This window comes from Berghia stephanieae, unplaced genomic scaffold (assembly GCF_034508935.2).
Source record: "Berghia stephanieae isolate SIO BIC M18660-M18661 unplaced genomic scaffold, UCSD_Bste_1.3 scaffold1111, whole genome shotgun sequence".
NCBI classification, from domain to species: Eukaryota; Metazoa; Mollusca; class Gastropoda; order Nudibranchia; family Aeolidiidae; genus Berghia; species Berghia stephanieae.
The window spans coordinates 1-14,451 of NW_027622082.1; the positions used below are offsets into that span (position 1 = coordinate 1).

A 14,451-nucleotide genomic window follows, 5' to 3' on the forward strand; every position below is an offset into this window, starting at 1 on the left:
GGGTTTATTTTATTCAAATTCGCTCCGAGAAAGGGAAAACGCTCGACCAAAAATTTTTTCCCCCCCGGGCCCTCGGAGGGCTTTCCCCGGGGGGCGACCCGGCGCTAGAGTCCCTTTTGGCGTGCGGAGCAATCGTGCTCAAAAGCGCTTACAACGCGTCTTTCAGCCAACAGCAACACTCTAACGTAGAGCAGGGGACACGACAGGACGGAGAAAACACTACTCACGGCCAGGTATTCGTTTACATCTGATTACGGGAGAGAATGCGAGTAAAGAACCTTTCTATCGAGTACTCAACTATGCGCCGAGCCAGGCAATCGTGCTCAAAGCGCTTTACAACGCGTCTACAGCCAACAGCAACACTTAGCGTGCAGAGCGGGACACGACAGGACGGAGAAAACACTACTCACGGCCAGGTATTCGTTTTACATCTGATTACGGGGAGAGAATGCGAGTAAAGAACCTTTCTATCGAGTACTCAACTATGCGCGAGCCAGGCAATCGTGCTCAAAGCGCTTTACAACGCGTCTACAGCCAACAGCAACACTTAGCGTGCAGAGCGGGACACGACAGGACGGAGAAAACACTACTCACGGCCAGGTATTCGTTTTACATCTGATTACGGGGAGAGAATGCGAGTAAAGAACCTTTCTATCGAGTACTCAACTATGCGCCGAGCCAGGCAATCGTGCTCAAAGCGCTTTACAACGCGTCTACAGCCAACAGCACCACTCTAACGTGCAGAGCGGGACACGACAGAACAGAACGGAGAAAACACTACTTACTAGTTTTCCTTCTGAGTACGGTGAAAGCTGAGCACAAAGTTGAGAGTACCGTAGCGACCGAATTTTAAAAGATGCAGTTGGCGAATTCCGCTTCGCAGAAGCCTATTAAGGGAAGAAAAGAAAACAAAAACAAAAATCCCCCAAATATTAAAAAAATAAATTAATTAATTAAAAAAAGTACAGTTGGCGAATTCTGCTTCGCAAAAGGCGAGTAAGGAATCGAAAAAAAAAAAAAAAAAAAAAAAGAGAGAGAGAGAGAGAGAGAGAGAGAGAGAGAGAGAGGAGAGAGAGAGAGAGAGAGAGAGAGAGAGAGAGAGAGAGAGAGAAAATGCGCGCAATGTCAACAGTAGCGCAGCGCACGAATGCTACAAAATGCAGTTGGCGAATTGCGCTTCGCAGAGGTCAATGTCAATGAGGTGACCCAAATTTAAAAAAAAAAAAAATAAATTTAATGCGCAAAACGAAAACTAGCGCAGCGACCAGATTGTTTAAAATATAGTTGGCGAATTCCGCTTCGCAGAAGCCTATTAAGGGACGCGAAAAAAAAAAAAGAAAAATTATGAAAAAAAAAAAAAGGAAAATAAAAAAAAAAAAAATACAGTTGGCGAATCCCGCTTCGCAGAAGCCTATTAAGGGACAAAAATAAAATGCAGTTGGCGAATTCCGCTTCGCAGAAGCCTGTTAAAGGACAAAATAAAATGCAGTTGGCGAATTCCGCTTCTCAGAAGTCTATTAAGGGACTGAATAAAATGCAGTTGGCGAATTCCGCTTCGCAGAAGCCTGGTAAAGGACAAAATAAAATGCAGTTGGCGAATTCCGCTTCGCAGAAGCCTATTAAGGGACTAAATGAAATGCAGTTGGCGAATTCCGCTTCTCAGAAGCCTATTAAGGGACAATGGCGAATCCCGCTTCTCAGAAGTCTATTAAGGGACTAAATAAAATGCAGTTGGCGAATTCCGCTTCGCAGAAGCCTGGTAAAGGACAAAATAAAATGCAGTTGGCGAATTCCGCTTCGCAGAAGCCTATTAAGGGACTAAATAAAATGCAGTTGGCGAATTCCGCTTCTCAGAAGCCTGGTAAAGGACAAAATAAAATGCAGTTGGCGAATTCCGCTTCGCAGAAGCCTATTAAGGGACTAAATAAAATGCAGTTGGCGAATTCCGCTTCTCAGAAGCCTATTAAGGGACAATGGCGAATCCCGCTTCTCAGAAGTCTATTAAGGGACTAAATAAAATGCAGTTGGCGAATTCCGCTTCGCAGAAGCCTACTAAGGGACTGACAGGAAGGAAAAAACAAAATTGAAAAAAAAAAAAAAAAAAAAAAATGCAGTTGGCGAATTCTACTTCGCAGACAGCAAAGAAGGAAAACTAAAAGTGCCTCTGGACGGATTAGTGCCTCTGGACGATTAGTGCCTCTGGACGGACTAGTGCCTCTGGACGGACTAGTGCCTCTGGACGGATTAGTGCCTCTGGACAGGTGGAGAGAAAAAAAAATTCTCCAAGTTCTAGGAGATAGAACTTTGAAGAAGTAAAGTAAAGTAAAGTAAATGTATTTATACGTGTTATGACACTCTCGCACCCGCCGCCGCCCGCGCGCCGCACCGCCAGCATGCCGAGCCGAGCAGAGCAAGGACTCGAAGGCTGGCCGATCGGGCCGGGCCGTGCCGTGCCGGGTGGAAAGGTGGCCGAGACAAACCCTGCTGGAGGGAAAATCTCAGCGTCCGGGGCTTAGTCTCAACGGATCGCCGTACCAGGACAGCTCTAACGCTTACAACACCCCGACGGAATACATGTGGTCCGCACGCGATTTCTTGCCCCTAACGGACGTGGATGATACCGACCCAGCCACGCGCACCACAGATCTAGCGCGCGTGACGAGCGGGCCGGTCACGGCACTAGCCGACGAACCCGAGGGTTGCCGGCTTAATGTTGCCTGCACGCTCAGGGCCCTAGCTAAGCTCACCCTTGCTCACCGGGCGGGGTTCCGACTTAGAGGCGTTCAGTCGTACTCCCACGGACGTAGCCTGGCGCCATCGGCCTGACGACCGGACGCGCGAACCAGAGGTCCGAACTCACCGTTCCTCTCGTACTGAGCAAGATTACCGTGGCAAGGGCGCTTCATCAGTAGGATAAAACTAACCTGTCTCACGACGGTCTAAACCCAGCTCACGTTCCCTGTTGGCGGGTGAACAATCCGACACTTGGCAGCAGCTGCTTCTTATGGTTCACACTATTATGTTATGACGATCGACCCAATCAGCAAAGTCCGGTCCGCATTCGTGCACCGTCGCGAACCCGCCTGGTAGCATCGTCACAACACACCTTTCGACTAGATGCTCTGCCGTTTCGGGTTCTTGTCCACAGCGTGGACATAAAGGACAGGAAGTTAGACCCCACTGATGTAACGCACCGGCCGTTAGGCAGCTCCTCGACCGAAGCCGATTCGCAGCTACCCAGTGTCTCCTCTTACTGGTATCAAAGCCTGGCAACTTCTCACCAAGCTTAGAGGAGTGTAGGTCCCCGCCCCCACGAGGGATTGAATTCGTCCAAACCGACTTCCATCTCGTATGTGCAGCTCTGTCCGTAGTCAGGGATTCTGCGTACAAGGGTTGCCGGGACTTATTTCGGCTCGAAACGGGGGCACCGTTCATTATGCGCATGAGAGGGGTATCCCCATTCCCTCTCTCTTTGATCTTACTCAGCCAGTTTCCCGTAATGGTCTCTCTCCGGACATCGGGGGGCTGGATCGCTGCCATTACCGGGCCCCATTCTCTAGGGGTTGTTGCTAGCGTTCCCGACACTATGTGCATCGACTTGCGAAGTTTTACATCCACCTTCTCAACGTTTCTGCTTCTACCCCACACTGGAGCGCAATACTCCGCGGTGGAATAGCATAGTGCCAGGGCGGATGTTCTCAGGAGCGCTTGGCTAGCGCCCCAAGTCGATCCCGCCAGCTTCCTCAGAAGACTATTCCGCTTCTCTATCTTCCGGGCAACCCCTTCGAGATGAGCCCGATAGGTAAGGCTGCGATCCAACGTCACCCCTAAATATTTTGGACGCGGCTCATATGGGAGTGGCTGGTCCCCGACTAGGACATTCAGTTTACGGGTGTGCCAACCACTGCATAAGTGAAATGCAGTGGCCACGGTTTTTGAAGTGTTCATCTTCAGGTACCACTTGTCAAAGTAGGATTTGAGTCTGGTGACGTCCTCGCTGAGTACGCTCTCGAGACGGGTCCACACTTTACTCTGAGTAACGAGTGCCCAGTCGTCTGCGTATCCCAGCCTCAGGGAGGAAGTGTTCGGCATATCGCTAATGTAGACGTTAAACAACATTGGCGCAAGTACCGACCCTGAGGGACCCCATTCTTCAATTTCCTTACTTTGCTCGTGACGTCTCCCAGCGCGACGTGGAATTGCCTTTCCCCTAAGATCGAAGAGAACAACTTCAAGGTCTTTTTGCACCTTATGATTTTTGCAAGTTTGAGCATTAACCCATCGCACCAGACCGTATCGTACGCCGCTGATAGGTCTATAAACACAGCACCTGTTTGCTGTTTTCTCTCGAACCCGTGCTCAATATGCTCTGTAAGGGCAATGACCTGCTCCGTGGTGCACCTCCCTTCCCTGAAGCCTGCCTGCTCTGGTGGCAGGGCAGCGTCTAGGACCGGCCCCCATCGGTTTAATAGAACACGCTCCAACAATTTGTAAAGACAGCTCAGCAGCGATATGGGTCTGTAACTGTCTGCCTCCTTCGCCGGCTTCCCTGGCTTCAGGATGGCAACTATCTTCGCGTGCTTCCACACTTGTGGAAGCTTTCCTTTTGCAAGGACGTCCGACATTGCCTCTGCTAGCCAGGCCCGTGCCCTGGGGCCCAGATGCGTCACCATATCGGGATATACACATCTATCCCTGCTGCTTTGCCGTTCTTTACTTCGCTAATGGCTGCACCCACTTCTCGGGGACTGAACGGGGCCGTCCAGTCCGACTCCTCCGCAGGTAGCGAGTCCAAAATCGTTCGGTACGCCTTGCGGACACCGCGCTCAAAAGCCTGATTAGGGACCCGCTTACTACGGTTCTTAATATTCTTGGCAATTGTGTCTGCCTCGCATTCCGGTGCAGCCTTCGCGAAATTCCGATCTGGGTCCAATTTCTTTATCAAACGCCAAGCGTGGCGGCTGGAGTGTGTAAAGTCGAGACTTTCCACGGTCTCCTGCCACCGTTGCTTCCTTCCCTCTGCCAGAGACTGAAGTAGTCTATCGGCTGTGTCCTGAGACTGGGTCTGCTGGTACTCTCGGTACAGCTCTTCCGACTCTGCTGTCCAGCAAGGGGTGTAGAATTTCCGCTTGCCCCGTGGAATAGAGCGTTGAGCGCTCTTAACCAGTAGCCTACTAAATCTGGTTATATTCTTGGACTTGGGAGGAATGGCAGGGCAGACCTGCTCGATATAGGAACTGAATTCCTCCCAGTCAGCCTTCCTGAAATTCCATCTGCAAAGTGGGAGAGACTGCACCCTCGGTATTGTCACCCCAGCTGTGACAAGAACCGGCCTGTGCTGGCTATGCGGAAAGTCCCCGAGGACTGTCCGCTTCACCTGCAGCGGTTCACCGTTCGCGCTTTTCGTTACGAGGGTGAGGTCTGGAGTGTACTCCTTCTTATGGCGGGTACCCCGGAAGGTACCCTTGGCTGTAGGATCGTACACTAGGTGTAGATCATTACAGTCCATCCATGAGCGGAGTTGTCTTCCTGCCTCGTTGCAGTCTCGGTAGCCCCATTCGTGATGGTGGCTATTAAAGTCTCCCAGACAGATGGAAGGATGGCTGACCACCGGTACCGGTGGTGTAGTCCAAGTCGCTCTAGGTGGTTTGTAAATATTATGCAAACACAGTCCACCTACTTCCACGGAAATTCGGTTCACCCCATTGCTGTCCGTTACGCTCTCAATGACCCTTACCTTCGATGGCTCTTTAGCGTAAACGCTAACCCCTCCTTTGAGCCTCGAAGTGTCCTCGCGTTGGACCACCGTATAGCCTGGGATCTGGAATCGGGAAGATTGCGCGCCTGAATAAAGGTGGGTCTCCTGTAAAAGGAGGATATCAACGCAATGAACGGCCAATAGCTTTGATAAAAGCTCATTTTTTGCCATACTCTGGCTCTCGACGTTCAGGGACAATATACGCGTCAGTTCGCCATCCCCGCCGTCGCATTTTCCAATCGGCAGGCCGCGAATCGATTGATGCATGGGACGTTCGCTTTTTTCTCGGACGTGCCGACGACCCGGGCGACACGAACGCGGTATTATTTGGCTAGGCGGCAGACCGCTTCGCCATTGACGGGACTGGTTTGGGACTCGACATAAGGACAATAGTGTGGCGCCCGGGATAGGGCTGCTATTCGGGCACCGGGTTTGGATCAAATTTAGTCACACACCGGGGCGAGCAGCTCATGTGGCTCGTTGGCTCGATACCCGGGATGGTCTCGTGACGGTCGACCGGGATTTACACCTTTGCCCTCCCGTGTGCCTCAAGCCCCCTCACCAACTGCAAGGTAAAGATCCACGAGGGGGACACTTGGCGAATTCTGCTTCGCAATGATAGGAAGAGCCGACATCGAAGGATCAATCAGCGACGTCGCTATGAACGCTTGGCCGCCACAAGCCAGTTATCCCTGTGGTAACTTTTCTGACACCTCTCGCTTGAAACTCCCAACGTCGAAAGGATCGATAGGCCACGCTTTCACGGCCAGTATTCGTACTGAAAATCCTGGTCGAGCAGGCATTTGCCCTTTTGCTCTACGCGAGGTTTCCGTCCTCGCTGAGCCCGCCTTGGGACACCTTCGCTGCGCTTTAGAAGATGTACCGCCCCAGTCAAACTCCCCGTCCGAGGCTGTCCCCGGCAGGGTCGCTGTCGCCGTCGTGACCGCGTCGGGGGGAGTCGGTGGACTCCCCGAGCCCGACGCGACGGCGGCTTGACGTCTGAACCTCGTACGCCTCCTACCTGCAAGAAGGCGCCGAGTCCCCACTCCGTCGGGTAAGTGGAGGTCCCGCGGGGGTAGCGGTATTTCACTGTCGCGCCCGAAGACGCTACCGCCTATGCTAACACCCCCACGCTCCTCCACAGAGTCGGACTAGAGTCAAGCTCGACAGGGTCTTCTTTCCCCGCTGATTTCACCAAGCCGTTCCCTTGGCTGTGATTTCGCCGGGGCGTAGATAGGGCAGTGGGAATCTCGTTAATCCGTTCGGCGCGTCGTAATTAGACGACGTGGCATTTGGCTACCTTAGAGAGTCATAGTTACTCCGCCGTTTACCCGCTGTTATGCGAATTCTTCACTTTGACATTCTGGAGCATGGGCAGAAATCACGTCACCGTAAAACCCTTTTCAGGCTGTCGAGACGCTCTGTTTAATTAGACAGTCGGATTCCCCTGTCCGTGACAAGTTCTGAGACAGCGTGAGTCCGGAGGTCGCGTCGGTTGTCCCCCGGCAGCCAACGCGCCCGCGAAGGGCGTCGCCGAGCGAGGCCGCTCGGCTCGGGGCCCCACGTGAGTTTTCCCGCGCAGTCTCCCCCCTCGGAGTGTCCCCTCAGGGTGCGTGCGGTTCTGCCGCTCCTCCCCTAGCCCGACCGTCCCCCGCCCCTCGGGGCCCAATCCTCCGAAGTTACGGATCCATTTTGCGACTTCCCTACCTACATTACTACGTGGACCAGAGGCTGCTAACCTAGGAGACTGTGCGGACATGAGTACGGCCGGGCAGCGGGATTGACGTTGCCCTCGACGGGGTTTTCACGGACCGCCGTGAGCGCTCCGGACGCAGCATGTCTTACGGCGACGCTTTTCGGCCTGGCCAGCCCTTTCCCCGTCGACCCGATTCCAGGGCGAACCAGACCTTAAAAGAGACGACGGCTCTCCCCGGTGCCCCACGGCAGCGTTCCCGTTCTGTCGGCGTCGCCGCGGCGCCCCAGCCGGGACGTAGTCCGCGACGAGGGGGGCCTTTCTCCCCCGCCGGTTCCGAGCGAACCTAACTGGATTCCTTTCGGCGGTTTGCGCAGGGTGACTGACAGGCCAGGGCGGCGGGCCCGTTCGGCCGCCCGCCCGGGGCGCGTGTTTCGTACCCGCTTCAGCAAGGGAGCAAACCCGCCCCTTAGGACCGACTCACCCACGTACATGTACTGTTCCCGCGGAACCATTCCCCCTTCGGCCTTTGAAAAGTACTCTCCGTTTCAATATTTTGGCTACTACCACCAAGATCTTACCCGCGGCGGCTCCGACCGGGATCGCTCCCGGACTTTCACGCCACCGCGGCGCACCTCCTACTCGCCCGGCCTGCCCGGGGAGGGAGTCGACCCCTCCGGCTGGCGGGGCGGCCCGGTGTGGGTCGACGCTCAAGCGCCATCCATTTTCAGGGCGGGTCGGTTCGGCAGGGGAGTTGTTACACACTCCTTGGCGGATTCCGACTTCCGTGGCCACCGCCCTGCTGTCAGTAACCGACCCACACCTTTTAGCTTTCCCGTGAGCGTCCTGCGTTGGGCACCACAACCGGGGCTTTCCCGGTTCATCCCGCAGCGCCAGTTCTGCTTACCAAAAATGGCCCACTCGGCACCGTGATTCTAGGCCAGGCCCCGTGCGAGGCGGGTCTGGCGCCTCACAGTTGAAAGTTTGAGAGTAGGACGAGGGCGTTTCGCCCCCGATGCCTCCAACCAAATTCGCTTTACCGAGTGAAAATGGGTTCCGTCGGCACCGGCTATCCTGAGGGAAACTTCGGAGGGAACCAGCTATAGATGGTTCGATTGGTCTTTCGCCCCTACCCCCCCAAGTGGGCGGTCGATTTGCACGTCAGAGTCGCTTCGAGCCTCCACCAGAGTTTCCCCCGGCTTCGCTTCTGCTCAGGCTAGATCACCATCTATCGGGTCCCGACGCCTGCACTCATGCTCCGACAGGGCCGTCAACGCGGCGACCGCCGAGGCCGGCGGTGCGCTCCGGGACATCGGTTTAGTCGCTCCCGAGAGATCCCGCCCTCGGCCGCGAGGCCCCCTCGCTTTCACTTCGCCGTGGGGTTTAGTGGAAACCCTGGGCTCGCACAGGCGTCGGACTCCTTGGTCCGTGTTTCAGAAGACGGGTCGGGCAAGGTACCGGAATAACGCTTGCGCACCTTTCGACGGACCCGGGGCCCCCCGCCCGGGAGGCCGAACCCCCCCGGGGCGAACGCCCCGCCGTTTGTCCGCGGTCGACCACGGCACCCGAATACGACCCCTCTCGTGCCAACTCGCGCCCCCGATCCGCAGGCCGACGACCCGCGTAGGGCGCGGCGGACGAGACGGCCCGGTGCCGGTGGCAGCGGAGACCGCCGTGGTGGGGCACGCGCCCGACCCCCGAACTCGGAAGGCGTCCCCGTCTCCGGGGCGCCTCCGCGGGGGGCACGGCGCGGACAGCCGCCACGGCGGGACACGTTTGCTCGGCTCAGGGCCCGTTTACCCTTGGCGGTTTCACGCGCTTTGCACCCTCTCTTCAGAGTTCTTTTCAACTTTCCTACAGTACTTTGTTCGCTATCGGACTCGCGCAGGTACTAGCCTTAGGTGGAGTTTACCACCCGCTTCGGGCTGCAACTGCCAAGCAACCCCACTCCGGGGTCGCGGTCGGCGGAAGGGAGCGCCGGGCCGGCAAGGGCTGGCACCCGCTCTGGCAAGCCACGCTCGAGAAGACTCCGCGGGCGCTCCCGATCCCGCTCGACACCGACCCGAACGCTACAGCTCCCCGGGGCACGGGCCAAGGGGGTTTTTAGCGCTGGGCTCTTCCCGCTTCACTCGCCGTTACTGGGGGAGTCCCGTTGGTTTCTTTTCCTCCGCTTACTGAAATGCTTAGCATCGGCGGGTACCCTCGTCCGTATGAGGTCGGCAGATCGCCCATCCGTCGGGTTCGCCGCGCGTAGTTTTACTTACTTCCCCGCATACCCCCACGAAGCCCTCGCTCGCTGTGTTTCATCGAGCAGGCCCGAGGATTGAGGAAGAATGCAGCCGATCGCGTGCGTGCTTCCCCGTCTTCGGTGCGGTCTATTCGTCGTCCCCCGCATACCAGAGGGCCGGGTGGGGGGACGAGTCTCCGTGGTCAGACGGGAGCCTCGATCTACGGCCGCCAGTCGGGCCGAGACCCAACCCGGTACGGCACGTCGCGCCGTCGTCCCCCCGAGAGACGGTTGCGGCGACGTCGTAGGGCCGACCCTATACGGAAACGGTGGCCGGTGACTTACGCCCCACGGCCGCAATTTGCGTTCAAGACGTCGATGTTCAATGAGGCAGCTGCCAGTTCACACGACTCAATACGGCTGGCCGCACTCTTCATCGACGCGCGAGCCGAGTGATCCCCCGCCAAAGGTTGTATTTATTTTCTCTCGCTTAAGGGCCAAACGACGACAAAGGGTGGGGGGGGCAAGCGTTGCGCGCGCGGTTACTCGCGGCGCAACGCCGCCGCCCCGTTTATCAGCTGGACCGCTCCCCGGCAGGGAGCAGCCGGCCTCACCGGACAGTGTTTTTTTAACCCTTCACCCGTGGGCGGGCGGGCTGGGGGCAAACGAAATCGGACGTGATCCTACCGAAGGTTCACCTACGGTAACTTGTTACGACTTTTACCCCCTCGGGGCAGCGCAGTTCGGGCGACATCGCGACGACTGCGATTTCAGGAGCGAAGCTCCGTCTCGCCGGCCACTCCGGGGCCCTGGCTGCGCCGTCCACCGAAGGTAGCGACGGGCGGTGTGTACAAAGGGCAGGGACGTAGTCGGCACGGGATGCTGACCGTGATACGTGGCATTCCGAGTTCACGGCCCAACTCGCAGGAAGACCGACCCCGGACATGAAGACTCCTACGCTCACGGTCTACACGCGCCGGCTGGCGCCACCACTGTAGCACACGTGCAGCCAGGACGTCTAAGGGCATCACAGACTGTTATGGCTCCATCTCGTACGCACTGTCGAGGTCAATCCCTGCAGGACGCGGCCTGCGCGACGGCGGTCCGGGGCACCGCCTCTCCTGAGTGGGAAGACCGACGCCCGACCGAGAGCCCGAACGCCGACCCAACCGTGAGACGGACCCTCTTGACCGCGTTTGTTATCCGCCAGGGCAGAGTCTCGCCCGTTATCGGAAATGAACCAGACGGATCGCTCCACGGGCTAGCAACGGCCATGCACCACCACCACCGAATCATGAAAGAGCCTCAGTCTGTCAATCCACGCGGTGTCCGGACCTGGTAAGCTTCCCGTGTTTGAGTCAAATTGAGCCGCAGGCTCCACTCCTGGTGGTGCCCTTCCGTCAATTCCTTTAAGTTTCAGCCTTGCGACCGTACTCCCCGGAGCCCCAGGCACTCTGATTTCTCCGGGGCCTCGCGAGGCTTCCCACAGGGGACGTCCCGCGTAACCGGTCGGCATGGTTTACTGTCGGAACTACGCGGTACTGATCGCGTTCGTTCCTCCGACTTTCGTTCATGATCAACGAAGGCGCTCTTGGCCGGTGCCTTCGCTCTTGTTCGTCCACCGCGATCGTCGGATTCCACCCCTCCCGCGGTAGTACGCCGCCCCCGGCCGTCTCTATAGACCTCGCCCACCGCCCCACGGAGACCGGTCCCGTGGTTACATTGCGGGGCGGTGGCGTCATCACATCGTTCCGAGCAAAGCTGTGCGAGCACGACTGCTTTGAGCACTCAATTGATTCAGGGAGAACACCGCCGTACCTTAGTGTCGGCCCAGATACGCCACGTACCAAGCCGACACGGCTTAAGACGGAAAGAGACTAAACCGGCAGCGACGGGCAAGCGATGCCCGGCGAGATCCGTCGCGAGGGTCCGGTTGCGGCACCGGAAGGCACCGCTTGCTCCATCCCCAAAACCACGACGGTGCATAATCGCCGGGGCAAACGTCACCGCGGTTTGTCGCTGCCGTCACTCAGAGATCCAACTACGAGCGTTTTAAACGCAGCAACTACAACATACGCCATCGGAGCTGGAATTACCGCGGCTGCTGGCACCAGGCTTGCCCTCCGATAGGTCATCAACGGCACGTGTTTGGTCTACGCTCAATCGACCGCTAGGCTCGCATGCGAGCCAGCCCGACATTTATCTTCACTACCTCACCGTGCTGGGAGTGGGGTAAGTTGCGCGCCTGCTGCCACCTTAAGCGTGGTAGCCGTCTCGCAGGCTCCCTCTCCGGGATCGAACCCTGATCCTCCGTCACCGTAGCCAACACGGGGGGCTCTTGCCGGGCCGTCTAAATTTGATGGGACGGCGAGCAAACGGGCACGCCGCTAACAGCGGTCGTCACATACCCAGAGTTCGCCTCAGCTGGCGGGCGGCGTTAACCACCGCCGCGGTCAAGATCCTAATAAATGCGCCCTCTCCCGCGGAGGTAACCCGTTAGGAGGAGGACTCGTGTGCACGTATTAGCTCTGGGATTCCTACAGGTGTCGGACAAACATCGCCCACCCCGTGTATTATCGCCGATATACTGAGCAGTTCGCGGCTTCCCCTTCTGTGTAGGGTGAGCATAGGCGTGCATGGCTTAACCCTCAAGACAAGCATAAGACTACAGGCAGGATCAACTGGTAGCGTATCCATTTCCAACCGGCGGGACGGACCCGCTGGGACAGGAGGCTAGGGCGCCGACGACCGAAGCCCAGACGCCGAGAACTCCCGCGCTCGATCCTTCGCGACGGCCCTTCTCGACTCTACCGCACAAACGTTCACCCCTTCGGCCTTCTCGCTGCTGGGTCGGACTGCTCCGACGCCCGGACACGCTCGCGCTCACACGACTCTAGGTCCTCTACCGAGGAGCTAACCTGGGACGACTCCGGATCTCGACCACCCCTCGTCCAGGCGCTGGTGACGTGGGTGTACCCGAGGCCACCGCGCGCCCTTTTGGCTCGCCTTGCTTCAATTTCAATTTTTCGACCGACGACCGCCTTCCTACTATACGTCCCAAAACCCTGGTAAGGTAGCCCTTTTCCTCTTGCGGACTACTAAAAAAAAAATTTTTTTGGTGCAAATTCAGATTCGACCCCAGGCACGTATGGCAAACCCGAGCCCGACTCCGAACAGCCCGAATTTCCCATCGCACTACTCTAGCGAAGTAGCGGGAACGCGTTTAACGCCGCGTAAACGGTCTTCCGAGCGAGTACAGGGCCTAACGGGAAGGGCCCCGAAGTTCAAAACCGGTCGGCAATGGGGAGGTCCAGGTGCGATCATAGGTGGTGGGTTTATTTCATTCAAATTCGCTCCGTAGAGGAAATGCGCTCGACCAAAGTTTTTTCCCTCGGCCCTCGGAGGGCTTACCGCGGGAGCGTCCCGGCGTAGAGTCCTTCTCGGCCGTAGCGAGAGTTCTCACCCAGGGACGGCCGTGCGGTAAAACCTCGAATCGACGAGGCGATAAAATCGTATGTATAAAGCTCCCAAACCGGGATTTGAACCCCGCCCGGGTTGGCGGCCCGTGGGCCAACTCGATCGAGCCCGAGTCGTCGATGCCCGACTCTAGCGAAAGTGCGGGAACGCGTTTTAACACTCGCCAAGCGAGTACAGGGCCCTAACGGGAAGGGCCCGAAGTTCAAAACCGGTCGGCAATGGGGAGGTCCCAGGTGCGATCATAGGTGGTGGGTTTATTTCATTCAAATTCGCTCCGTAGAGGAAATGCGCTCGACCAAAGTTTTTTCCCTCGGCCTCGGAGGGCTTACGCGGGGAGCGTCCCGGGGCTAGAGTCCTTCTCGGCCGTAGCGAGAGTTCTTACCCAGGGACGCCCGTGCGGTAAAGCCTCGAATCGACGAGGCCGATAAAATCGTATGAATAAAGCTCCCAAACCGGGATTTGAACCCCGGCAGGGTTGGCCGGCCCGTGGGCCAACTCGATCGAGCCCGAGTCGTCGATCGCCCGACTCTAGCGAAAGTAGCGGAGAACGCGTTTAACTACTCGCCAAGCGGTACAGGGCCCTAACGGGAAGGGCCCGAAGTTCAAAACCGGTCGGCATGGGGAGGTCCCAGGTGCGATCATAGGTGGTGGGTTTTATTTCATTCAAATTCGCTCCGTAGAGGAAATGCGCTCGACCAAAGTTTTTTCCCTCGGCCCTCGGAGGGCTTACCGCGGGAGGTCCGGCGTAGAGTCCTTCTCGGCCGTAGCGAGAGCTTTCTTACCCAGGGACCCCGTGCGGTAAAGCTCGAATCGACGAGGCGATAAAATCGTATGAATAAAGCTCCAAACCGGGATTTGAACCCGGCAGGGTTGGCCGGCCGTGGGCCAACTCGATCGAGCCCGATGTCGTCGATCGCCCGACTCTAGCGAAGTAGCGGGAACGCGTTTTTTTTAAAACTCCGCCAAGCGATGTACAGGGCCCTAACGGGAAGGGCCCGAAGTTCAAAACCGGTCGGCAATGGGGAGGTCCCAGGTGCGATCATATGTGGTGGGTTTTATTTCATTCAAATTCGCTCCGTAGAGGAAATGCGCTCGACCAAGTTTTTTCCCCCGGCCTCGGAGGGCTTACCGCGGGAGCGTCCCGGCGCTGAGTCCCTTTTCGGCCGTTAGCGAGAGCTTCTTACCCCAGGGACGCCCCTGCGGTTAAGCCTCGAATGCGAGGCGATAAATGTATGAATAAAGCTCCCAAACGGGATTTGAACCGGCACGGTTGGCCCGGGCCCCTGGGCCAACTCG

At 57.2% G+C, this 14,451-nt stretch overlaps 1 protein-coding gene and 3 pseudogenes across 2 annotated transcripts; 1 reads left to right on the forward strand and 3 right to left on the reverse strand.

Moving 5' to 3' along the window:
• Positions 1–2,474: 2,474 nt before the first annotated feature.
• Positions 2,475–10,156, forward strand: LOC144960960 (uncharacterized). 2 transcript variants are annotated; one of them, XR_013643000.1, is made up of 3 exons: positions 2,475–3,894; positions 6,226–6,999; positions 7,220–9,748. XR_013643000.1 is itself a non-coding variant. In XM_078894330.1 (2 exons), the coding sequence occupies exon 2, from the start codon at positions 6,374–6,376 to the stop codon at positions 6,752–6,754; it is 381 nt and encodes a 126-aa protein (XP_078750456.1). In that variant the 5' UTR covers positions 2,475–3,894; positions 6,226–6,373; the 3' UTR covers positions 6,755–10,156. The 2 variants fall into 2 exon arrangements, 1 of the variants encoding a protein (XP_078750456.1); XM_078894330.1 differs by having other exon boundaries at positions 6,226–10,156.
• LOC144960963 (large subunit ribosomal RNA) lies at positions 7,481–9,648 on the reverse strand (annotated as a pseudogene).
• LOC144960961 (5.8S ribosomal RNA) lies at positions 9,990–10,150 on the reverse strand (annotated as a pseudogene).
• A 197-nt stretch (positions 10,157–10,353) lies between the features above and the next one.
• On the reverse strand, positions 10,354–12,365 carry LOC144960962 (small subunit ribosomal RNA; annotated as a pseudogene).
• Between the last annotated feature and the right edge of the window lie 2,086 nt (positions 12,366–14,451).

Bases quoted from the DNA above. Each gene is read 5' to 3' on its own strand.
- LOC144960960 (XM_078894330.1), top strand. From the start codon at position 6,374: ATGATAGGAAGAGCCGACATCGAAGGATCAATCAGCGACGTCGCTATG.